Source organism: Dermacentor silvarum, chromosome 1 (assembly GCF_013339745.2).
Source record: "Dermacentor silvarum isolate Dsil-2018 chromosome 1, BIME_Dsil_1.4, whole genome shotgun sequence".
Classification (NCBI taxonomy): Eukaryota; Metazoa; Arthropoda; class Arachnida; order Ixodida; family Ixodidae; genus Dermacentor; species Dermacentor silvarum.
The window spans coordinates 86,768,244-86,793,402 of NC_051154.1; the positions used below are offsets into that span (position 1 = coordinate 86,768,244).

The 25,159-nt window shown below is 48.9% G+C and overlaps 1 protein-coding gene across 1 annotated transcript in view; it reads left to right on the top strand.

Annotated features, from left to right (window-relative positions):
• The first annotated feature begins 799 nt into the window (after window positions 1-799).
• The window catches only part of LOC119449732 (zinc finger homeobox protein 2), a 35,098-nt gene continuing 10,738 nt past the window's right edge, over window positions 800-25,159 (top strand). The window contains exon 1 of the mRNA XM_037713015.1: window positions 800-845. Coding sequence (XP_037568943.1) covers window positions 800-845 — 46 coding nt within the window. The remainder of the gene's footprint in view (window positions 846-25,159) is intronic.

The window sequence follows — 25,159 nt, forward strand, 5'->3', positions numbered from 1 at the left end:
TTGAAGCACAAAAGTAACTGGAACGCCCATATATTTCGTCCCACACTTTGGGAAAATAATATCTCGAAACTGGTGTCATCCTTGAGATTCATTTCAAGAGGAGACGTCTTGCAAACTTACCGGCTACAATTCCTTAATTGTAATATGTGCCGTAAAGTAGTTAATTAGGTGAATATGTGTCTTGATCTTTTGTGCTATAGTAATGTCCGCCTCTTCGAATAATTCAGCTCAAGGACAAGAATTATGCTACCTGCCATAGGCAATTTTTAAAAATTCAGCAAAACTTGGAAATGATCACCCCGTATATTGTTCGTGATCGCGGCATTCACTGGAGAGCATTTTGACGTGGCTTTCTGGATCCGGACCGTGGCCTTCAATTGGTAAACTATGGATAAGAGTGGGTCGTCTATGACAGATAGTCGGGCCATACGAAGCGATAACGAGATGATATAGCGGATATGTGTGCTGATGAATAATAAAAGACACCTAAGTAGAAGTTAAGTCAATACGGCGCTCCGCGCGATCAATTAACTCACCTGATTCGGGTTATATGATATTCGCTTGCGCTTCTCCTTTGAACGCATGTTATAGTGAAAAAATGTGTTCACGCCTAGCAGCGGCGCTGAGGTCGCGGCAATGAATGAAACGGTAGAACGGTGGCGTCCGGTGGCGTCTTTCAGTGCACGACGGCGCGCATAGGTGCTTTAGTATACATATGAGAGCCTGTCAGTCCCTCAATTTTCTGTGGTCTTTTAGTCAGATACAAAATTGCATCAGCTCGTTATGCTCTGAAGGCGTTATGGCGCAGTCAGAAGAGCTCTACCGGGAGAACTTGGCTCTGCTTGGTCTGGAAATGACCGTATTCTTTCAAAGCACCTTCGACAGCAAATAGCAGAAACGCATGTACTTTATCGTAGAAATAATTTGACATTTCTTAATGCACGAGCAACATGAGAGAGGGGAAAAGAGAGAACGCTTTATTGGCAGGAAATCTGCGTGTGTGTGTGTTGTCATTGGTCCCACATTGGTAATTTAAGTCGCACATTTAAAAAACCAGACACGCTTCTGCGCCTAATTAGCGCAAAATTTACGGAACACATTTTTTAATTGACATGATAAAAAGGAGATGTTGGCGAACGAATTCAGTGTCAGCTACTCCTTGTCTCATGAAGGACAATATACTTTGTGCTGCTGCATAAAGGCTTTACAAAAATACGCAATATTTCAATATAAATACACGTCTAGCACTTAATTTCCTAAGAGAGGATGCAGATAGCACTTCGACCACATCCTTAAGGCGGCATCATCTGCGTCCGTGGGGCGAGCATCCCGGATGACTGGGATTACCGCGTCCCTGAGACTCACGTGCGTGGCTCCTGGCCAGCGTGAGTGTAGGAGTTTGCGTACAGCCGGCTATTCAACGAGTGTGGCAATCGGATTGCCAAAGATTACGTGGATTTTCATTAAAGTTAATTACTCACTTTTTTGTGTATATAACTATGACTAGGAGGACTCCTGCGGTCATGTCGCAAACTTTCTCTGCAGCCGATGCTAAATGCTTGTCATTTTCCGTGTTGTGTTCTTATTTGCTCATTTCCTAGTCTCATTTCTGTCTATTCATTTGGAAACAGAATGTTGTGGAATAGCTGGCGACGAAGGTTGCCACCATTTCCAATATCATCAACTAAATCAACAAATTTTTGATAACCAACACTGCTGCGCGAAACCTGGTGCCGTTCCACTCAGAAAAGGGAGCAAAATCAAGTTATAGTGCGCGTACGATTCATTGTAGTACACTCCACATGCATCCTTTACTGACTGTGAGCGCCAAGGCGCATTGTTCCGACAAGTAAGGCAGTGGAAGTAGGTGTTGTATTTTTCTGAAGATACACGCGCAATCCGAGGGACCGTAGTAAAATTTTATCATACCATACACACCCAATCGTAGCTCAAGTATGTCGTGAACTTAGATTAGAGTGTGTGTGTTTCGGGGGGGGGGGGGGGGGGGGAGTATCGCCACTACGGAGCTGAGTAGGTGGGAGAAGTAAATTTGAGGCCGGCAGTCACCCGAGCTCGCGTATAGTTAGGATGACTGCAACAGATTCGAAAGTATCGACGTAGGACCTCGGCTGGATACAAAGTTGATCGCAGGGAGGCTAGACGGGGTGTTTACCGCAGCTGCGTACCAACTTAGAGAGAGGGGGTGGGTTGGGGGCTGAATGCAGGGGGGTTGAACCGCCATCGGCTGCCCCGAGTGGCGCGGGCGTACATCGACTTCCGCCTGGCGCTGCGCGTGCACGCCTCGCGCCTGCCCCAGAAACGCAGCTCATCGGAATCTTGGAAATCTGGCCGAAGCTGTCCGTAATCGATGTGCGTCCCCGAGCTCTCGAAGGGCGCGATGAAGTCTTTGTACTTTGAATTGCGCGAACACGATTCGCGGCGGATACGGATACGCTGCTTAGCCGCGCTCGTTCCGTGCGCGCCGCGCTTCCCCGTGGCGACCATTAGAAGGCGAGCGAACCGGCCGGCCGAGCCGAGAGAATCACCCGATTTCGCATCATTCCTGGGGAAAATGACAATCACTCGAAAGGAAAACAGCGATCGGCCGATCCGCATGACCTGCCAAGCCACGTATGGGGCTAGTTCCCACGGACGCCGTTCATTCCTCCCTCGGCGGTGCTTTTTCAGCTTTTATTTCTCTCGTCGACAGCGTCAAGCGGCTGCTTTAGGATCTGCTGCTCTTGTTTGAATCGCTGCGATTCCGTTCATGCATTTTTTTTTCTTTTCTGATGACGTCCGCATTGTAGCAGCGCTCTCTCGATTGCGAAGCCTCTCCCGGAACTGCATTTTACACGGTACAAGCTCCCCGACGAGGAAAAAATGGCCTCTCCGCCGCCCACAGGACGCCTGGCGGTGCTCCGTATAGCAATTCACGCTACTGACTGCACGGGCTGCGTGTCTGCGCGCGCTGGCACCGAGTCCTCGGCGCTCGTATAACCTGCCAACGGAAGTGCTCGCTTGGTTCATTGAGATTTGGCGTGGCCCGCTCGCCATTGTTGTAATACAACCGGCTCGTCCAGCGGCTTCGTGTTTTTCGACCGAATGGATTGTCCTTCGCTCCGCCCAGCTACACGATATGTCCCCGAGCTCGGTCGGTTCAACTCTGGAGGTGAATGAATAAAAATTCCGCCCTGCATTCCACTCTTTAACGAAAAAAAAAAAAACGAAAAAAAAAAGCCTCACACTAGCGCAAGTTGGCTAATATATCACTGCAATGCGAAGAAAGGACCACGTTCGAGATGGTACATTTCTCTTCCAGTGATTGTCGGACCCATTACTTTGGCCAACTCTTGCTCAGCGCTGCTGGTATCCAAGCGTGACCATAGGCGCTCCAGAACAGCATGGCGTTGTGATCTTCTTTTCCTCCTGCCTTTCACCACCCTAACCCAAGCACAGGGTTCCCAACCAGAACGTTTTCTGGCGAACTCATTCTCCTTACTTAGGTTTATTTATTCTATGTGATTTCCCATCGAAATAGCTAGCAAAGCCGCTCTCACGAAACTGACCCATAGTAGTAGAATTAGAAGTAATATAATTAAAAATAATATAAGGCCCTAGTTTAGCTGCTCAAAACTCATGCTGCTGGTGCTTTTCAGCAAAAAATAAGGAAACGGGTGCGTCTACGAGTTAGAGATCAATATATACATATTATTTCCAGTACCGACCCTTGTCATCACGTTCAAGTGGCCGTTCAATGTATTTTTGTCTTGCCTTGACGTGACATCTTGCATCTCTCCATCGCTGGTGTCAGTCTCAATTGCTGCAGTCCGAAAAGTACCTTTTCTGGGCCTTCACAGCAACCTTCCTCGAAATGTAGGCCAGAAAGGTGACAGTCTTCAAAGTTCAATGTCTTTCATGTGTGGGAGTCGGATCAAATACAGGAATTACTATATGATAGCCATACAGGACTACAACGTCGCTTTCTTGCCATTGTTTTGTTTAACCTTGTGGCTACGTTAACTTTTCTTTCTGCGTGTGTACGCAGCGTGAAATAAATCATCGCCCAGGTCAGGCAGCTTCGAGAGAGCAGAATGTGAATGACATGAAGTTGTTCAATCAGTGTGTCTAATTAAAACCGGGTTCCATCCTTTTTGTCTTCTCGCGTTTCGCCGGGCAATGATTTTTGCGCAGTGGTATTTTTTTTTTTTTTCGTCGGTTCGCCGCTTGCCAGTCTTTTCAATTACGACTACATTCTTCCTCTACATGACGACTTACAGGTGTGCTCTTTTTCAACTAATTCAATTAGGCCGCACGCTCGTGTCTCGCTACATACACATCTGCTTGTTTGTTTCTTCTTTCTTTTTCGTGATTTTTTTTTCCCCCTCTGTGTCCACGTTCGTGCATTTACCATTGCCCGCCCCTCTCCGCCTTGCCGGAGTGTCGAAGTGGGATTATGACCCTGGGGCGATTCTCGTTCCTCTCGACTCGCCATTGAAGAGCAAGAAAGTTCGTGGCTGGCGCGGACGGTGATGCCCGAAACGCAAACAAAAACGAGAGGGGGAAACAGCTCGCGGAGCAACGCCGCCGAAGTGCGATGAAGGCGCGCGCAAGAGGGGCGAGGGGGACGCGGAGACTCCGTAATTAAAAGGTCTCATACGACCCCCCCTCTCCGCTAAATGTGGGCAGCGCCAACAAGACTGTGAAAAGTGAGAAGGCGTTAACACGTATCGGCAAAGATATCGCGACCAGAGAATAACTAGGAAAGAAGAAAAACGGCAGGAGGGGGGGGGGGGGGGGTGAAGGCAGCGGCCGACCGACGCCTCACACACTGGAGGCGTTCGGTAATCAGCAACGCAATCTGATATCCAGCTCTTAATTAAACTCGAGACGAGTTGATTAGAAAGCTTGCGGGGAGAGAGAAGGGGAGGTAGGGGGGTGAGTCAGCTCGGAAGGAAGATCGCGGGATCGGCAGGCTCGCGTCTGTCTCGGGAGGACGGAGTCGCGGAGAGGAGGCTAAGAATCCTTTATAATTAGAATTGAAAACAAGTAAATTTGTTACTACGAATATGGCTCGCGTTGTGTCTTGCTTTTCTGATTGTAGCTTTAATTGTATGGGAGGGTGCGCTACGCAGAGGACCTGTTTTAGCCGCGACGGACGGAGAGATGTGTGTCTGCGCTCCACGCGTCCTTCCATCGAGGTTCATTTGGAAGACGTCAGAAATTAAGAAGACGTAATGAGAAAGCCAGCGACGACGTTTTCTTTTGCGAACGACTCAGAAGTGAGAAGAAGACAAAAAGAAAAAAAAAAAAACCTAGAAAAGAAAGAAAGAAAAAAAAAAAAGGGGGGGGGGGGTACTGGATAGGCGGCGAAACCTCGCAGAGGGGGTGGGCGGGGGTCGTTGGGTGAATCGAGCGCATGCGTGATATTTACGAGAAATGGAATTAGAGCAGCACGAAAGCGGAAATTAAAGTCAAAATGACGGTTTCGGAATTAAGGCGAAAAAGAAACGTGTTTAACGGTGATGGCTCGCAGTGCACAGGAGTCTTGTGTGCGCGCGCGATAACAGATGTGATTAGTTCCCAGTCCGTTTTTGGCTGTCACCGCGAAGACACGCTCTTTGTGAGCTTTGCGCAAAGATCGCCGCTCTTTCGAGTCACAGCGCTCACTGTCAGACTGAGTCTGAAGGAGTCATTTGCTCTGTGTGGTCCTTTGTGCGCGGTCGTGTTAGGAATCGGCTTACGGTATTTAAAAAAAAAAAAAAGAATGAACAAGAAGAAAGTCACCTAGATAGCAGCGCGGCCGTTTAAATTACTTTCAGTGCGAAGAACCGTCACAGCAACCGGAGGTTAGTAAATGCCAAACCGTAATAACTTTCGCCGTAGCTCTGACGCGCTCACAACATTTATGCTTTTAATGAGACTAAGAAAATAAGTAATAGAACAGGTAAAAAAGGGTACTGGCATAGTTGGATTGCGACAGGCGTCGCGGAAGCAGCTGATCTTGCATTTCCGTTCGCTGGCTGGTTCTGACTGCGAAGAACGTTTGACATCTGGGTTCGGATTAATATTAAGTCGGCGCATCTGCTTGGGATCAGTGGGGACTAATGTGCAGGCCCTCTTCATCTCCCATGAAAATGGCTCGGTTTGCCGGGATAAGCCTGCCTGGACACCCAATATCGTCACCAGTGCAAGACTTTATTCCACCAAAATTGTATGGGTGCCACCTTTCACCTCGTGATATTATCTGTCATGCTCAGCACTTTCCACTTTCAATTTTCTTGTTTGCTGTGCAACAGTGATAATATATACGCTTGGTAAGTATACGCCGCACGTTCTTCAGCGGAAAAGCAAGCCAACATCACGCCCCTTCTGCTTCCACGTTTCGCTCTCATGATGCCGTGTAGCGTGTTCGTTTTGTGCTAAAGCAAGACAGATACGTTATCTTTTTCCGGAGCAGTGTTCGTTAGCACCAAATAATCTTGCTCGTTTTAATGCCCGTGCAATATACTCTAGAACACTATACTCTTGTGGTATTGATGTTTCGCGAACAAGCACATGAAATGTATACGCGGCTTCTAAATTTCGCGGTTTTTCTTTTTTTGGGTTACCATATACCGATTGTTCAAAAACTGTCTATAGCATTGGCGGCATTTTTGAATTGTGAAGTTCCCGAAAATTAAGAGGCAGTGAATCAGTATTGTTAATTGAACAAAACAGAGCTAGGCACGCTGACAAAGTGTGCCTATATAGCTGCATCACATTGCTTAACTTGGGATGGTTTTAGTCTAGAAAATTTCAAAGACAACAAGTTGTTACGGCATCCGAATCGGTGTGATAGCAGCTGATAATCAGTACGGTACAAAAGCAGAAACCACTGGGAGTAATAATAATAATAATAATAATAATAATAATAATAATAATAATAATAATAATAATAATAATAATAACAAAAAGATGCCGTTGGCAACATGAAATAGGGTTACGCTAGCAAAAAATTTTATTTTATTTTTGAGGTAATTACCACAGGTGCTTTGGAAATACAGGAGTCGTGTGAGATGTTCCTAATGCAGAAAAAAAGGACTCTTGCTCACGGAATTATGCAAATGCTTCAAAATGGGTATATGAATCAGAAGTCAGAGACATGTCCTGAGTAACTATGCAGAGCCGTTTACTGAAAGTACGCCTGCACTCTATACACTAGCCGGCAAGCAGATGAAACGTCCGCACGACAACAAGATTGAATTGCTTCACTGGTCAATATATGCGCGGTCACGTCGCGCGCACTATCCAACGTCCGCAATGTTCCTGAGGACGTGCTAGTTAAAAAAAAATTACAATAGCAAACAAACAAATTTGGCCCGACAAAGACGACACACCACAAGAGCGACAGTCGCAGGCGCATTTGAGCGTAACTGAGGAACACCTCGGGCATTTAGTAATTAGTAGTGGTAATTGCATTTGCACGCGACCGCATCGAAGCTAAGGCGTGCGACCTGCACTTCTGCGTCTCCTTCCCGCGACACGGGACAAGCGTAGCGATCGTGTCCTTGGGGCTCGTGGACCACAGTGCCCGACCGCCGGTCGGTCGCCGATGTCACACGTCTCGTGCGTTTTCCGGATAAAGGTTGCATTAATTAACCGGTTCCTCTAATTATCGCCCCGCCAGAGTTGGGAGCGGATCTTCGCCTTCGACACGCGGGTCCGTGCGGTTCTCCGCGTCACCCCCGAGAGAGCCTTTCCGCGTTAATTAATTGGATTAAGGCGAGAAAAAGAAGACGGCCGTTAATTTGAATATATTGCGTGGCCCCCGTCTCCTCAACCCGCCGTGTCTCGGCGGCTCAATGGCACGCGTGAGAGTTTGGGCGCCCACTTATCCGTGAACTCACACTCCAGCACTGCATATGGGTTCGCGCCCCGCTCCTATATACTCTCTTGCATAGCAGCCGCTCTCACCACTGTGCGCGGCCCGATGGAGCCGGCTTGCTCTCTCGGCTAGATTTCCGGCTTAAGTAGCGGCAATCAGAAGCCGTTAATTCATCTGTAGCCTAGACGATTAGCGAAAGTCTATTAGTGAAAAAGGGAAGAATTTGTAATGAGCGACCTTATACTTAGCGACGACGAAGCACGCTGCGCCGAAGACCGCTGAAATATGTTGTCGAAGCTGCCCTGGCTCGCCGCCGTATTCGATCAAGAACAACGTTGCTCGCAGTATGAGGGTCGAAATTAAACGGAACTTCTACGCAGCTCCTTTACCAAATCGTGAGCAGCGATTCTCGAAACGTGTTGCGAACTTTGAGGGAGGGGTCCGCTCTTACGTCACATAGCATTTTGTAAATTTATGGGGAGTTTGCACTTCACCTAGTCGCATAAGGATGAAAAAAAAAGAAGAAGAAGAAATCCAACGAGGCGACTAAGTGGCATTGTGCAAATCGTTCCATATCCCCCGCGAGGATTTCCTAACTGTAAATCTTCTATGGAATATAACGAATGCCCTTTTCTCAGTGTTGTTTTCTTTAACACCTAAGCAGGGGGACATGCTGTGGCCGCACTTATTTTTACTTAAACTGCATGTTGTATAACAAACGCCACTCTAGTTATTGCGAACACAGTAAGAAGAAAATAACTGGGCAGATATGAAGATGATTCTCGCTTCGCTTACCTTGAAAGGATGGAATGATAAAAAAAATAGGGATGTGCAAATATTCGAAAATTCAATAGTTCTTGCTATTCGACTCGTATTCAGTTCGAGAATTCACTATTCCAAGTTGCCGAATATTCATTTCGGTTCGAATGTAAGGGGTAACAACACTTATTAGAATCTCGAGTGCGAGAGATCGATGCAAGCGAGTACTGGTCAGCATGATTACGCTGTAGAAGGGGGGATAACAGCAAGCGGTCGTTTCTCACTTACAAACTCCTTTTGTGAACGGCATTGCATGCACGTGTCAAATAATGTACACTGTAGGCGTCATTTTTTTAGCAAGCTTGCTCCATACAAATTTATATTTCGCTTTGTTTAGAAATGAAAAAAGAAAAATATTTGATATTTGATTCGATATTCTAATGTCATTTTTTCTCGCATATGCGTATTCGATTCGATTCGATTCGATTCGGAAATTTCACTATTCGAACACATCTATAAAAATAATAAGCAAACAAGAATGAACGAAATTGAGTAAAAGTGCGGCTTCACGTAAAATCCAGGCACAATGCTTAAAGAAGCTTAGACACGGCACCTAGCACAAAGGCTCACATAAGCAATAACTGATTTAGGTATTTAAAGTGATCTGTAGCAGCTGCATCTCAGGGTGGCCAGCACTTCTTCCTATTTCCTACAAACAACGCCTGCGGAACATGATCGTTCTCCTGAAAACGAACACTTGATACGTACGACTGAGAGACAAAACAAAGCGAGTTTGACGAACTGTCTGGCGAATGGAAGTGCGTTTACTTTCCGAAACGCTTGCATCTGTCTGAGGCTGTCTCATTTTAAGCCCCAACGAGTCTCCGTACGCTCGATTTCTGTCTTCGATAAATCCTGTGTATCAGGAAAGAAAACGGTGTGCGGCGTGTCCTTTATTTTCATCCATTTAATCACGGAGTCCGATATTGGACAAAATGAGAAACGTGATAAAGAAGAAATGCTTAAGAAACCGGAGGTTTTCTAAGCACCATGTTCTGATAATGGGAGTGATTTAAAGCTTCGGTGGTCTACACAGCGCCGCGGAACAAGTATACGTCACGTTATAACGTACTCAGCGGACGCTCAAAGCGAGCTCCCGCGCAGCAACAGTTGCGAGCCCAGAGAACACGGAAAGCTATCCTGCTTCACGCTTCTGAACCCTTCATGACAGTTAGAATCGAATGATATATGCAGTTGGCAGGCTCCGAAAAGAGCGCACGTATGCGTTCAACCGCGTCGTCGTGTACACGAAGAAAAAAAAAAAGTTAAACAAACAAAAACAAAAACAGACGCTCTCCAAACAGGCGCGGAGCAATTAGCATCTCTCACATTGAAAAGAACAGACAGGCAATGGGTGAGAATAAAAAACAAGGACAAAAAAAAATTGGAGCTGTTGTAAAAAAAAAAAAAGAGCTGGGGAGTGGGGTGATGCGCGCGCGGGTGTTGAAAGAAGCGCGCAGCGCGTAACCAACAAGAGGCCGCGTCTCGCGCCAAGTGTTTGGGCGACCGGGAGGAAGGGGAGGGACATCACCAATTAAACCCGGCAAGAACAGTTGTCTGAGGAAGCAGTGTGCTCTTGCACTGTGCTAATTATTTGCACGACCGTTTGTATGGCGTGTATCTCGCCTCAGCTCCCCACCACCAGCGTGCCGGCCCGTGTTTCTCGCCTTTTGTCTCGCACAGTCCCCATCGAGCGCGATTGCTCGCCGGTTATTTAGACACGGCGGAACAATGCGTGGTGCCCGTAATGAACAACACGCGTCGAGCTAAGCTCCGTTTAAACCGCCTTGGCGACAAAGGAAGCGCCACTGCTCAACTGGCGGCCGTGTCGCCCCTCCTTTTGTTGCTTTCGTTTTTCCACCTCTTGGCTTTGATTGCGGGTCACCGGGCGCTGATACTGTTTAGGAAGGTGCGGGGCCCGAGAGGGACTACTGATCGCGTGCTGTTTGCGCGCAGTTAATTGCTGGCCAGACCCGCGGCCGGGGAGAGACAAAGGGCCCGGGGATCGATAAAAGGGCGCGGGAGAAAGGGCCGTCCGTGAGCGAGCGTCGAGGGCAGACGGCACGCTTAATTGATCGGATCACGCGGATTATGGCCAGGTGGTAGTTTGCGGAGCGCTTGTTTGTCAGGAAACCCCCCCACCCTCTGGGCTGCACCGGGCCCGGCTGCACCGACGCTGGCGAGAGTGAAAATTGACCCAGAGGAAACGAGGGAGAGAGCGAGGAAGGAATATATACCGAACAGTTCTTCGGGCCTTCTCGTGGCAGTGCGGTAAAACAACGCTTTTCTAGCCATACTGCTGAAATTATGTATGAGAGCTAAGAAAGACGGCCTCGAAAGGAAGCGCGAAAGTGCTAAGCTCGATCCCGGTTGCTAATCGCTGCGATAAGCCCTGTATATAAGCAAGCTCATCAGGGGGTTCCCTTCGCGTCCGGGAAACCGCGCCCTACTGAGAGGAGACAGACACTAGATTGCTTGTAGTGGTCGTTCCACATTCGTTTTTTCTTCCAAATCATCGGGCGAGAACTTCGGGGGGTGATCTTAATTGGACGCCCCGTTTCCTTCGAAGCTTTATTATTGGGCGTTGCATAGTAGTGGTTGCGCAGCTTGGCGCGCAACAGCAATGAACACGACCGAAGCGCGTTATTTACTTAAGTTATATGTAGAGTGCAATAATTAATTGGTCCATGCGAGAAAACATTCACACGTTAAGAAATGAAGCTGCTTGTCGCGTACGTAAGAAAAAGTACTTTAAGCAACACCAAAACAACTCATTGCGTCATTGAGTCAGTTTAAACCGTCAGAGTGTTGTCAGGACAATTTATGTGAGTTTCTTTGAGCCTTCATTGTGAACCAAAACTGTTGGTCAAATACACCGAAGATAACCACGAAGTTGTGCTTCTCATCCTTCTAAACAAGTTTGGCCATTCAATATATATATATATATATATATATATATATATATATGACAGAAAGGAAAGGCAGAAAGGCGAACCGGAACAAAAATCCGATTTGCTACCCTACATTGGGAGGTTGCGGGAGGGTGACGTAGCAAGATAAGAAGGAAACAGAGAGAGAGAAGAAAAACAGCACGTGCACACAGTCACTGCTGTTCACAGCACAGCACAGGATAACAGTTAACTCTTGTCTACGCTAGAGTCGCTCGTGCAGGTTTGTCGTCCTTAAGCATTGCGGCACCTGTCTATAAGGAGCAAGCAAAATCAAATTCATAGTCGAGCTGTAACAAAATACCGGTTAGCAGACAACGCAGTTCGTGGTCGCGGGACGGCTCATCCGAATTCGCGTCTGAGAAAGTCGATACAGGGACAAAAAGCAACACAAAGAGGATGACGCAACCAATTAATTTGTAATTATGTCACTATACCAACTGGATGCTGCGAAGAGCTGCCTTTACTGACAATGTACGTCGTTATTTTTAATTAGGCTGAGTAGACGAAGAGGGGGCGTGGCATCGCTTGCGCAGATACCGAAGCGGTGATATATGGGCGGTCACCATTCGACCGGATTCATGGCTTACGAGATGAACAGTGGCTCGGCCCCCCCCTTTTTTTTTTTTTTTTTGGCTGGCTGGCTCCAGCTATGGGTGGCTGCTCTCGCCTTGCGATCGCATGTCAAGCTAGGACACGTCTTCGACAAGGTAGACGTGCCCGAGAAGGCGCCTACCCTTCTGTTTAACAACACACACACACACGCACACGCACACGCACACGCGCACACACACACACACACACACACACACACACACACACACACACACACACACACACACACACACACACACACACACACACACACACACACACACACGCACGCACGCACGCACGCACATCCTTTAAGCTATATAGAGGGCGATAATTAAGATAACAGAGAACGCCATTTTACGGTCGTTGTTACCTGTACGCTATCGGCCTGCGCGATAGCCTGATGATGCGCGCTTGCCCGAAGCGCATTATCCAAGCGTCCCCATCTCTCACACGCAACGAGTTGTACTGTTTCCGCCTGGCCGCTTGGAAGCGAGATATATCCAATGAGCGCGCAGAAATGAAGGTGTTCACGCCATACGTTCCCCTTCTCCCCTCCCACACCTTATCTCCTTATTCTGTAATCTCATCTATTGTTTCCGAAAACTGGACGCACTACGAGTGTCGTTGCCTGGAAGTATATATATATATATATATATATATATATATATATGAATTACTACAACACCACTGTACGTGCGAAATGGGCGCATCGCCCAACAACGAACACAGCGAAGCTGCGCGTGACGCAGGTTATCTGCGTGCGTCGCGCTGTACGGTGGGCCACCGCAAGGAAAGCACAAATAGCGAGCCAATTAAGAGCCCAGCAAGAAAAGACTCTGCCCGTAATAGAGCCCTTGGCGTGTATAACTGCTTCAGCCTTAATGAATACGTGATAATGAAGAATTTAAAATTAGCACGCGATGCTCTCTGGCGGGCCTTGCCGTCTTGAGGCTTGGCAGTGAATGACACCAGTCATTTATACTTTCATTACTCTTTGTAATTTTCAATTAGGAAGCGAGTTGAATGTAATGCTATACATATGAAGGTCTTGATGTGTCTTCAGATTTTTTTTTTAATTATCCGTACACTGAAAAAGAGAGCGTGGTTCCTTTCGTGACTGCTTGGAATATACACAAATGTATAGTTGTATACAGCATGTCGAGCTTTCAATAGAAGAATAAATATGTTTTGCATGTCAACACTGTGCATGAGATAGCGAATTCAGACGTTAGGAGCAACCTACGCGTATGCTGCCGAAGAAAAATAAAAGAGGAAAAAAAAAAAAAAAGAAACGCAAGAAGAAACACTAGACACAAACCCAATAGGTGTCCCCTTCACCGTAACATGCAGTGCGTCTAAGATGCACAGTGGCAGAGCAGTTAGTTACTGACGCGGCCACATTAGTTTTGGACGAAAAAAAAAAAAAAAGCGTCTTGTGGGACACTTTTTTTTTTGTTCTAAAGTAGCCAGAATCCTTTTCTGTCTGTATTTCTTTCTTGTTTAGTTCAGTTCTTACCCACACGTGAATAAAATGCGTGCGCATCTCGCGTATTCACAACGTGACTTATCTTTTTTTTTTTTTTTTTTTTTGGAAGACGTGTATATAAAAATAAGCTTCCTTCTTTTGTCACCTGCAAAAAAGAAAAAAAAAAGAAAAAAGAGAAGAGCAAAGGCGGGAAGCTTCAGCAGACTATATAGACTGATTGATATACACACCTGGCTACATATGTTTCCTAACTACGGTTACCGTGAAAAAGCTCAAGTATTTTGGTGCTTCAGTGCACCAGTCCGCATGCATAGTACAATATGATCATTGCTCTTTGTTTATAACGGTTTAAATGATGATACAATAAGAGCTTGGAAATAGCATACGCATATTTTCACTGTTGGCAAAATAATACAGGAAAATAAACTTACGTGCGCATGCGCTTTGCATCGACTGGGTACAGCTTGGCCTTGTATCCGCAGGAGCAAACATTGCTTCAAACGTGTATAATTGTTAGAAATGTTAACTATTAAGTTGTACTCTATTTATGTTAGTCGGCGGTTTGTAACCACGATAACAACAAAACCTGAGCGTTAATGGCGTGGGTAGGCCTATATTTCTTACTTTCTTCTTTTTCTTTCTTTCTTTTCCTGCCTTCTTTATTATTATTATTTTTTTTTTCCACTGGAGAGTTAAGACCACGCGGACCCAAGCCCGTTCTTAGGTACGGCGAACTCGTTTTACAGACACTACACAGACGCCCCCCGTGTCCAGCATCTGCGAAGGGCGATGTGTGCCGCGAGTCGGAGCGATGGGCCGCTCAGCGCTGTAGTGCAGGAATTTGTGGTCGCGTGCGTTGTCAAGGTGACCAGACTGTGTAACAGCGGCGCCGCAGCGGTCACTGGCTGCGCTGTGCAAGCTGCACTCTTAACGCAGCCGCCGAGCTCGCTGTCGTCTTCCCACGGTCGGTGCCGAGCCACTGCCGAGCATCGAGCGCTCGACCTCTTCGCCTTTCCTGGGCGCTTTGCTCGGCGCTCTTCTCCTTTGTTTGCGCGTGGGCGGGGCAGGGAAGCCTAATGAGGGCGCCGTTAATTCGCTCCTAACGAAGCCGTGGCGAGAGGCTGCGCGTGGCATCGATCGCCCAGGGGCGGCGTCCGTGTCCCCGTGCGTCGGTTTGCGGGAGAACAACAATGGCTCGGCCGGCGCCTCCCGCTTTGCCCGAGATCCGGTCCGGGGGGGCAATTAAAGCCAGCCGAAGACCGACGCCTGGGCTCGGCGGCTGCTCGGCGCGGTCCCGGATAATTGTGGCGTCGGCAATCACGCCGCCTCATTATGCGCCCCGCATCCCCGCAATTAGCCCAGGTGCACCCTTTGTTGATCGCGCCGCTCGAGACGCGTCCTTTCGGCGCACGCACGTGGGCCCGACGATCGGCCGCTTAGTAGCCTTTTAATTGCGTGTAACTCGAGACCCCGGGGCCGCGATGATCGACGCAGTCCGAATGGCGGCGGCCCCGCGCTGTCTGCCTCCGGCGGAATCACTGTCCGCGTCACGCCCACAGTGGCGGCTCACGCGTTGCGGCCCCCACCACGACACGCGTTCGGCCCGCGCCGATCGATGGCCATCGCTGCGTGACTGCGCGACTGTTTTCACTCCCTGGTCATGTCGAGCCGACAACCAACATGACCACAGCGAGCCATTACAAGAGCTCCGGCTCCACATCTGAATAATGCCACCACGCTTTGCTCCTCTAACGATTTGGACATCCACAAGTGGTACGCGGCACGTCCGCGCCGCCGGCCTCCGTGGGCCCTTTGCTCCCGCTGTGGCGATCTTGAAAAATTTAATCTCTTGGGAAGCGCCGTCGGGGTGGATTACCGCGGAAATACATTTTCGCGCTGTACGGACAGATGGGTGGGCCCGAGGTAAAATACTGGGGGATCCGTACAACAAGAACACGTCCTTGGATGCTGTTTGAGCTTACCACGAGGTCAAGCGTAGAATTCGTTGTCCTTTATTTCATTGAAGTATAGCTTACTTGAAGGAGGTGGACTGAAGTATAGACTCTGGCGATCCCATCTTTCTGCACGCGTCCTTAAATAATTTAGTGTAGAAATATTGAGCTCTCCTCTGAAACGAAGGGAAATACGATCCAAGTGGCTGTGCGCCGATTCGGAGTGAAACCTAGTCGCGACGCGATCACTTGTTGAGCTTGATGCTGCACATCAGCTGTGATATTAGTTCGCAAAGTGGATAATTTTTTTTTTCACAGAGGGAGTTATGAAACTATTTCTGTAAGCTGCGCAGCGGAAGGATGCGATTGTTTCACCAGCGGTTTTAAGCTATTAAACGAGTGCTGACGCACATTTTAGAAGTTGTAGAAACACTGCCACACATTTCACACACGTAAAATGATTCCACTTTGCAATTATCAAGGTTGCGAAACACTTATCAAATATTTTAATTCGATACTAAAGGTGCTCTCGAAATACCGGACCTGGCATACATACATACATACATACATACATACATACATACATACATACATACATACATACATACATACATACATACATACATACATACATACATACATACATACATACATACATACATACATACATACATACATACATACATACATCTTTATTTCAGTAGCTCAAACATATTACACACTTCGTGCCCGCATAAGCACAAATCTTACATCATCGACATTATCGTGATGTCATGACCCAGAGCGATGGTTGCTGACGTTGTGTTCCAATAAGGCTACGTATGACTAGGTTACTCATGCGTTCTTGTAAAGAAAAGAAATAAAAATCAGAAAGGACCCACTACGCAGTGAATAGCGAGGATGGATCTGGAACGTCTATAGTGATTTATACGAGTAAATTGCACTGAACTTACACAGGTACTCAGGTTGTTGTATTAGTTGACGAGCGTTTCCGAAAGATAAATATTTTCATACTCGACGAACTGCTGCTGATAACATGAAAACGAGACTTTTCTGCAAGAAAGCGGCGTCTCCACACTCAGCCCCTGATGTACGTGTTCTGTGCACTGTGCACGTTTGCAGAGAACTGTTGATTTGGTTTCGCCGTAATCCACAGGAGCTTGCAGGACTGTATTTTTAAGCGTCATTACTCGTGTTTCTGTTTTCTTTTTATTTCCTTCGTGTTTGCTCAGCTCAATGCAGTTGAGAAAGCGAAGCAGTTCCTTCCTCTAGGTCACTCCCCATCGTGGCTCTTACTTCTCGCTATATTCTTCTCCCGATTCCCCCCTTTTTTTTTTCAACATTTCTTCACCTTATTATTTCGCTCCCAGTCTCGCCACTTTAGTATGGGACCAGATCCTGTGCGAATTGAACTATCTCACGATATAACGTCAGTCTCGGCAAGACCGCGTTCCATAAAATTGATATATTCTCCCGGCAGGACACGTCATCCAGTGCCCGAGAGAAAGAAAGAAAGCAGGCGGAAAGGGCGGGCGGGGAGAACGGGAAACAGCTTTTTTCTACGCGTTCGTTTGACTCCCCTTCTTTTTTTGTTTTCCCTTCGACCCCCCTCCCCGTCTTTTTTACTTCTTCTTGCGTTGTTTCTTTTATTTCTCTTCTTTTGTTCCATACCGCTCCCAACTCGAACAGAGAGAACCGACGAGAGAAGATTGGAGAGAGGAAGCCCTATTTCTGGGAAAAAATGGCGTATGAAACAGTCGGGGGTGGCGTCTGTGCCTGGTGGGCTTTGGCAAAGCCCGGCTACTACTCGCGTAACGCGTTCCACTGCGCGCGTTTCCTGTCGGATCACTCATAGTCGTAGATATGTAGATGTCTTCCCCAGAGGAGAGCGATGGCCTTCTGTGCACTTTAATGTCCTACGTGGTACAGGAAGCGATTACGGCCATTATGCTTTTTTTTTTTTCTTACGTCGCTTGCTCCCTTTTGACTTTAACGCCCCTAGAATGGGTTGTCTGAAGCTAGCCAGCTCTGACGACAGGCATCTGCACGGGGCACGGATATTTATGCCTGATATCTTGGCGTCAGCAAAGGGTTTCTCGCCCATTTCTTGTTCCTCGACTGTTTTCGCGCTGCCACCGTACCTCAGAGAAGCTAATGGAAGGAAGCAATAGCCAGGGCTCTCATCTTCATAAATAACGCGGTGGTTATATTGATTTTTGACGTTTTTGTGAAAAGGTGGCCGGCACCTGGGGGAAGTGATAAAAAAATAAATGAAATAAACCAGTGTTGTGGAATATCAACCTCTGGCGCAATCACCTCCCCACGGCTTCAATAGTTCGGTAGAAGCCCTTGCTTATGACTAGGTTGACTTTGCACTATCTGTGCCATTTCTTGCCGTGATGTCGCCCGTTGCTTTATGCCAGTCATCCTTGTACACAAAACTTTCGTGTTTCGGGGTACCCCCCCCCCCCCCCTCCCTTCTCGGGCTACGCCCCTGTGTATAAATGAAATTGCGCACGTAGCCAGTGCTAGGCGTAACCATTGCTGCGCCCTAGAATGGGCGCAACAATGCGATTTTGCGTGCAAGATAAGACGTTCGGTGCTTCCAGATCTCTATTGAGTCAGAGATGATAAGAAGGTGTTTTTTTTTTTTTTTTTTTTTAAAGCACTGTGCTCACAGTGGCCCCCTGAACTGGAAATTCAGGGTAAGAACTCTGTTTGCTCTGATCCTATGTACTGGTTCAGAGTAAAACATTCTGTAATGCACTTTTCAATGAACATTGGGTGTGATCATTGCACATTTAAGAGGACTGTTGATGATATACGCTCGGAAGTCCTTTGTTGTAGCCGGCTGTCACAGCACATTTCTCCGTTATTATTATTATTTTTTAACGTTATTCAGTTTAAGGCTGAGAGCAACAAAGTATTTTCGTAACGTGGTAGTATTGTAGGCATGTCTCGAAAAAATAATTAAAATCGAGACTTTCAAAGGCGATGACACCAGGCTACAGTCAGCGCTGCGTTTCTTGTTCCGTACGTTTCTTTTTCTTTCTCTTTGCCGTTTTGTTCTGCAGCTGCAGTTGTCCGGTAGGCGTTCATTCTTCTTCCGAGTGGTGTATCCTGAACGCACCTTGGTCCATAAATTACGGCCCACGCGGTGACGTTTTGGGGAGGCGCTGATCCTCCCAGTTAACAACACCACGCAGGTACTACGTAGACCGCAGGAAAGGCGCGTAGCAAAGGGAGGCTCGCTTGCAGCGCGTCGGAGATGGGCGTCAGGGGGTGGAGCAATGTGGCTCACACCGCGCGCTTCTGACAACACGTGGAGGACCAGGCCAGGCTGTGAAAAACACCGTCTTGACTGCGCGGGTCGTTAAAAGAACCACGCGATTTGCTCGATTTCTCAGCAGTAGCCGAAACTAGCACCACTGTGTCGATTAGTACATCTGTTCTCCGAAAGATCTCTTTCCGTTTTTGTTTCACAGTGCTATTTTGTGATCTACATTTACTACTTTTGTCAGGCTAGCCATCTAGGTAGGCATGTACTGTACTTAAAGATGTCACGCTTAACAGGGGGAGGAATAGGAATGGTTTGAGATAGAACTATATATATACATATGCTTCTTCCCCGATGGTTTATCGTAACATGTCAAGGCTAGTTGTTTTCCCGTGCCCTGAAGCTTGATCGCTAACTCACCCCTCATTTAGGGCTCAGTATTCCTCCGACACTGTCAGAGTGGCTGTCGTTTCTGGACTGCCAACACTGCCTGAGACGATTGAGTAACAATAACGCGAGGGGAAAGAAGTCGCTTTTATCGGCTTCATCTTGCCCTTGTAAGGAGATCACGTCGGTGCTTTAAGATAGTGAGTCTTTTTTCCCAGCGTCCGTTCCCGGCCTAGCTGTTTGCCGCGCGGACTCGTAGCTATTCGTTTTTTGGGGTGGACACCTTGGTTCGTGTAGCGACAGCCGAACCATGGCGCACGCGGAGGGCCCCGGGTAATCTGGGTGATCTGGCGGCGGCCGGAATGCCGCGCCATTGGCGCTACATTCCGTCCGCACACCTGCCCCGGCAGTCTGCTGTCCTCCCGGGCAGATTTGTGCCCCGGCGCAGGCCCGGCGTCGTTATCAGGAGAGCCCCGCGTGACACCGACCGCGAGCAGCGACAGGAGCGACGACGCCGGCGAGGGCCGTCGTTCGATCCGTCTTTTGTTTCGGCGGGGAGGCGAGTCCGAGGCGAGGAACACCGCCGAGGCATCACTCATCCAGCGGCGGACACGCGCGGCCCTCCGGGGCCGATGGAATGCCGTTTGCGTGTTTGACAAGTAACTAATGGGAGGAGGGCAGGCCAAGTTTGTCCTTTGCCAAGCAAAAAGCGCCAAGCGCGTTGGGCGAGAAGGAGAGTTCGTCAGCGCGGCGGCGGCGGTGGTGGTATATTTGTACGCAGCTCGTTCGAAAACGCCGCGCGGCCGAGAGGAGGGTGGGGGCCGTGCGGAGGGGGTGGTCCATAAATCTCGCCGGTCCAAGAGCGCGACAAGAGTTCAGCGATCGAGGGCCACGTTGTCTCTCCGCGAGCCGGCCGGGGTCAGCCCCAGCCGGTCGTCGAGGTCAGGGCCGTATCGCCTGCCACGGGACGACCTGCCATGCCAATTAACAACCCGCTGAGGTAGCCGCCGCGGCCAGCAGGAATTCTGCCTCTCGCCCAAGGTGTGCCCCGCCGAGGAGGACATGCCTGTGCGTTTGAATCGCGTGGGCTCGCATGACCTGCGCGGCGATGGATTGGCGCGCATGGTCGTAATTGCGGAAAACGCCCGCTGCTGATCGATTCTCAACTGGCGCCCAGCATGGGCACCCGCGTCCTCTTAATTCGGGGCCCGACCCTCTTGTGCAATACCGGCCGCTGCCTGGCCCACCGGTGTCGTGTCTGCCGCCGCGAGAACGCATGCAAAGCGAGTCCTTCTCACTCGGCGTCTGGTGCCGTCGGCCGGTGCTCCGTGGAGTGCGGGGTGACGCGCTACGTTTTGCGAAGGCCAGCTTCCTTTTCCCGCTTTGTTCGACACTGCATCCATGTTTACGAAACAGCCGCACAACTGTATCTGAAGTTACCATTATTCAGCCTGCATCTTTCTAGCTGTACAGCTAGCAGAAGTTTGTTTACGTGGAATGATGTAGAAAGGCAAAGCTCGGTTCGCTGTCCACGTACGCGTCTAGCGCATGTCGGTTTGTTTCGTCTTGTAAGCGACGGCTGGCTTCGTATCAGTTCAAATATACATCAGCTCATTGAAAACAAACAAAACGGATGCCTTGACCTCACATGGTCTACCACTCACAGGTGACCTCGTGCTCCCGTCAAGCGGCTGTGCAATACTTTGTTGACGTTGTTGTTGTTGTTGCTTCAGGCCTTTTAGGCGACTGACTGAACGTGCATGAATCCGTAAATTAATAAAGATCAGGATTGTAGATTAGCATAATTGAAAACCAGGACTTAATAATACATTGCAGAAGCAGTGAGGCTCATACAATGTAATATACTGTGCGTTATTTTTGTCAAGTGTGGGTGGTTGACCGTGACAAAAAGGTGAAGCAGCGAGGAAAAATAATAAAAACGGGACGCACAATCGTCCGCCACCGTTGCGGGCGCCTCCCAGAGCAGAAGTGTTGCGATGTTCACCCGAGCCAACTAAAGAGACGGCGGCGGCGGCGCGCAGAGTGCATGCTCTGAATACTAGTTTTCATTTCCTGGAAGACCAGGTGAGGGTGGCGGGCGCTTCAAGTGGGTCGTTGGCCGCATTCAACCACACTTCTTTTACCCTCCTTCATCTGAACTTCTGAAGTGATCGCCGAAGACAAAAGAAGCCCGATAATGGAGCTCACGCTTCCGCGGTGGCGCGCAGGGAAGGTGGCCTCGATGACGGAAGAGCTGCGCCTCCTTTAGTGCTGCGCGATGGTGCACGGCCTTTCACTTTTCTTTTTTTCCCTTGCAGTTTCTTTTTCTATTCTCGTCCTCTCAAATTTATCTCTAAAGCTGCTTAACGATCTCAATTAACAAGTCAATGAAGTTTGGACGTCATTTACGAGGAGCAAATCTCCCGGCATGGCAATCTAATTTGCAGAAATTAATGATTTTTTTCTCGTGCATCTCAGCCACGATGCAGGCTCGGAAACCTGCATTATATTAAAGGAGCAAAAGACGTCCTTTTTCGCTTAGGACCTTCTCTGTGTGCGTACTTGATAGGGGTTTTAATTGCTCCTACCTGCGGGGAAACAAAAAAGGAAGGGTTATACCTTTTGGGGGTGGGATAATTAGATTTTTTTTTCCTTTGGCCGTTGTCTTAGGCGACGTTCGGTACTTGAAAAGACGGACCGTAAAACGAAGAACAAAACCACTTGATAGTACATTTTTCGCAGAAATGGTGCAGTATGACTTTATTATGCGTGAAGAGCTTCCCATAGATAACAGTGGCATGCTGTATTTTCTAGAAACTGCTTATAAACTGCACTGTTGTTAGGTAAGTCTGCACTTGCTTGTTCTTTGTCTGTCTCTCCTTTAAATAATAATAAACAAAAATTACGCATGTCCTGCTTCTAGGTGTTTGATGTTCTTATTTTTGAAGCCCCAATTTTGACTCATTGCTGCTCTTTTTCTTCCTTTTCCTTTTCTTTTTTTTTTTCACGAGTTGTCAATGTGGCCTATGTGGCCTACAAAGGAGAGTACGACTGAGCCGGTACATGTATTCATTTTCACTTCTTGCGGTACGCTGATGTAGACATGGTCCCGTAGCTAGTCGTTCAGTCTTTATTCGTTAGAAGTGAAGTCGGAACAGCAGCAGTGGTGTAGCACGGCCGGGTATATTTTTCAAAACGATCAACGGTGACAGAGAAAAAACACATTATAGGGCATAAAATATGCATACACTAAAGCTCCCGTCTTTCTTTCTCCCTCACAAGAGAAAGAATGAAAAGAATAAAGGAAGCCGTGAACGGTTCTTGGCTGGTTCATTGAGTAATGTTTAAGTTCCAAGGCTAGTTAGGCAACGACTTACGCAGCGAAGGAAGGCTGTGGATTAACGTGCACCGGAATCCCAGGAGACATACTTTTTTCCCACTCCACTCCTTTGAAATGCCGCCGCTACAGCCGGGAATCGAACAGGTGGTCTCAGAAAGCACCATATCGACAGAGTTAGGGTGTCTCGATAGCACGCCGAGGTGGCGCTGACATCGAGGCACCCTAGGAAGAGTGACCACACCTGATGCGGTCTCGGATTCCAAGAATGCTCGTCGGAATTCACAACAACCTATACTCGTCTTTTATTGTCCTGAGCATAACTTGATTTCATCCACCATTAATGTGCGTGTGTAATATGGCGCCACTAGTTACTCACTGGATTGTCCAATCTAATACCGTAATTGCAGATGGGAGTTGCTTCCAAGAGGGCAACAGCTGTAAAAGAGAACATCCTGAGCTCGTGCACTTGGGCAAAAAGGAAAAAAAAAATTAAAGCACGATAATAATTTTTTTATTAATTTCAGTCTGTCCATGAACCGAGTTCATTTTGCCTCGTTGAGCAGACGTGACGGTGCGCCCTGCTCAATCGTGGCGGCTGTAGGGAAGGCAGCGCAAGGCTGGCGTTATTCCGATGCCACTACTCGACCAATTGGCGTTCGTTCCTCGCCTGGGCGCGGGTGGCGTACGCGCTGCGGCACAGCGGCATCCGCCGCAGCTGCGAGCGACCGCGGCGCGAGGGCCGTGTGGCGGGAAGCGGCGCGTCAGCTGCCGGTCTGCGGCTAGCCGTCAGTACGGCTGAATTTAAATAACTACTTAGCTTACAGATAATTACAAACTCGGCAGAGGCATGCGCGGGAAGAATGTCGGAGCGGGCTGGCTGCCAAAACTGCAGACGTCTTGCTTCGAGATGCCTTCGCGTGATGGATTAAGACGCATCGCTGGGCCACTGGAGATTGTTCGCCGAGAGATATCTGGGCGCGTATAATGCGGAGCGTGCTTATCGCGCGATGGCGACGCCTCATGCCGACGACGGGTCGACCTTCGCGCCCGCAGCACACGTTGCGGGGCGTTGAAAGCGACGGGATGCCTTAATTTCGAGACGCGGCCGCCGTGCGGCGTGGCGCAATTAGCCAGCCTGGCTCATTTACATGGTAACGAATCTGGTCCGATCCCGTTCCCATATCCGCTTTCCGCGGCCGCCATCCATTCGGCGCCGCTGTCACTGGGTGTCCGTGCGCGCGCCGCCGGCGCCCCCCGGCCGCCGCTAAACAGGATGCTTCATTAGTTAAACCCGCTCCGCGCATGGTGCGCGCGGGGTAATTGATCCTTGGGACCGAAGGTGAGGCCAAGTGCGCGGCGGCGCCGCACTGCGTCGCCTTGCGGGCCGTGCCAGCGCGGGTCTGTTTCGACGGGGTCTTGAGCGCAAGACCTCGCGTCAAGGGTCGCGCACCGATGTGTCGCTCGCAGCGTGCTGCGGCGCGTGACGCGGCGGCGGGAAAGCACCACAGGCCGGTGGGAGGCGTTCTTCTCGTGGGCCCCGACCGTGGAGGAAAGCGCGCCGCTTTCGCGCGAGCTCGCTTCATTTTGGGCGTCGGCTGATTCGAAGACAAAAGCGAGCGTGGGCTAAATCGAGATGCCTCCGTCGCGGGCGTCTCGCGGCCGCTGCGTGTGATGAAAAAGCAGAAAAATAAAACCGAAAGGGAATCCCGGAATGGAAAGAAGTAAACACGGACGTCGGCGGCGGCGGCGAAATAATCGCGGCTGAGGCAGCAAAAGGCAAAGCAGCCAGCGACATTCCCGACGATCGGCATCGTTAAAGCAAATGCTTCGTTCACGACTTTCCAAGATTGCCACCAACCGTTCCATCATTTCGAGCTCATTACGCTCTCTATACGAAAGCGAAGAGCGCAGAAGAAAATCCCTTGTCTCCGCCTTTTGTCCGTCCTCAGAGGACCGGTTTCAGACTTCACGGGATCCGCCGCCGCTGCCGGACGTCCCCTCCCTCTCGCCCTTTCTTGCCGCGCGCGCGCGATGCCTTTTGCCTGGCCGCTTTTTGCTGATTTAGCGCGCCGCCGTCTTCGCGTTTATTTGATGTAGGCGCTGCTGCTGCGGTGCCTTCTTAATTCTGCCTCCCTCGTGTTCATTTTATCTTTAACTTTTCCTCTCTCAACCATGATAGAGTCCATTCTGGAGATCTGTCTGCGGTTTGAATGTCACTGGATGCCGCAGACCTTGATACGTCGAATGAGTTTATTTGCGTACAAGATGAAAACACGGCTCTGTTTTTCGTTGCGTGTCTCAACGTCCGCTACGGAGAAATCAGTTACGTGGGCACATCGCGTTGCGCACTCACGCACCTCGTCTGCCTGTGTGTGTGCGTGCGAGGTGGGCTGTGGGGGAGGGGGGATGCGTTCGTTTGCAGTACTGTCAAAGTAATACGCCGGCAAGAAAAGTTTGCCTTTTTCAAATCGTTTCTGGGAAACCAGTAG